General features: G+C 65.5%; 1 protein-coding gene across 1 annotated transcript in view; it reads left to right on the plus strand.

Moving 5' to 3' along the window:
• Positions 1–307: 307 nt before the first annotated feature.
• The window catches only part of MNEG_16481 (hypothetical protein), a gene marked incomplete at both ends in the record, with an annotated part of 2,387 nt that continues 1,247 nt past the window's right edge, over positions 308–1,447 (plus strand). Inside the window, 2 exons of the mRNA XM_014035049.1 lie at positions 308–445; positions 918–1,043. Of these exons, the coding sequence (XP_013890503.1) occupies positions 308–445; positions 918–1,043 (264 nt within the window). The remainder of the gene's footprint in view (positions 446–917; positions 1,044–1,447) is intronic.

A 1,447-nucleotide genomic window follows, 5' to 3' on the forward strand; every position in this document is an offset into this window, starting at 1 on the left:
AGCGCGCGCGGCGCGGGCGCCGCCGCCCCGCCCGCGGCGGCCCTTCACCCCCGCCGCCGCCGCCCCGCCGCGGCGACGGTGGCCGCAGCCTACGATTCGTACGATGGCTTTGACGACGGGCCGGCCACTGCAGAGGCATCCTACGAGGATGCTTATCAGGTGCGGGGGGGGGGGCCAGCGGCCTCACCTCACAGCCCCCAGCCGCAGTCCACCCTGGGCGCGGCGGGCCCACCCAACCCCCATCTGATTTGCATCCGGGGGCCGCAAATTCGAAAGCCAGGCGCAGGGGGCCGAGCGCATGCGGCGCATGCGGCCAGCGGGCGGGGTCCTGATTCCTTCGCCCTGCGACGCCGGCGGCGTTTTCGAATTTCAAACCCCGCAGGCGCCTGACATCTCAAAGTTTGTGCTGAAGTCCGGCCTGGTGGACTTTTACGAATTGCTGGGGGTGAGTCATCCGGGGTGACAGGTGTGGATGGGTGCGTGGGGTTGGGTTTGGGTGGGGGGGCGCGTATCGGGCTGACGACGAGCGCCGGTAGCGGCGGGGCGGTGGCTCTGAGTGTCCGCCCCTCCTCGGCAGCAGGTGGGCCGCGGGCACCTTTGGGGGAAAGCGCGCGCGGCAAAGGAAATGATGGCGCGTGTGCCATCCATCCCGCCGCGTGGCCTCCCCACTCCCCCACTCCCACGGGGCTGCAGGTTACTGTCCGTGGCGGCCATCCCGCCCCGCACAGGCCGGAGCACCCCCCACCGCCGTGCATTTGACGCTGAACGCCGCCCCCCCCCACGCACACACACAAGCACACACAAGCACACACACACATACACACACAAGCACACACACACACACACACACACAACACACACACACAACACACACACAAGCACACACACACACGCACACGAACCCTGCGTCACCCCAGGTGGACGATGACGCGACCCCCGAGGAGATCAAGCGTGCGTACCGCTCCACCTGCAAGGAGTGCCACCCCGACTTCCTGGGGGACGTCGGCCACAACATATGCATCCTGCTCAATGAGGCCTACGAGGTGGGGGTTGGGGCTTCGTTCATGTATATGTGGTTGTGTGCGTGAGATTGGGTGCTTGTGTGTATGTGAGACGTTGTGTGTGTGTGTGTGTTGTGTGTGTGTATGTGTGTGTGTTTGTTGATGTGTGTGGTTTTTTGGGGGGGGGTACAAAGGTCGAGTGGGGTTTGGTTGCTGGATGGTTCGGCTGGGGTTGATGAGTTTCTGAAGACTGGGGGCGGCGGCGCGGTGAGTGGCATGCGCGTCTGCCGCAAGGAAACAAGCCCCATTATTGTTATCGTTGTGGTGATCGCCAGGTGTCGGCGGGGAACTCGGGTCGTGCGTCTTTGCGCGCGCACCCCTCGCGGGTGATTTCAGCCGCCGCGTTTGCATCCCGCTGAGATCGGCCCGTGGGGCGTGCGCGGGGG

This window comes from Monoraphidium neglectum (genome assembly GCF_000611645.1).
Source record: "Monoraphidium neglectum strain SAG 48.87 unplaced genomic scaffold scaffold06413, whole genome shotgun sequence".
NCBI classification, from domain to species: domain Eukaryota; kingdom Viridiplantae; phylum Chlorophyta; class Chlorophyceae; order Sphaeropleales; family Selenastraceae; genus Monoraphidium; species Monoraphidium neglectum.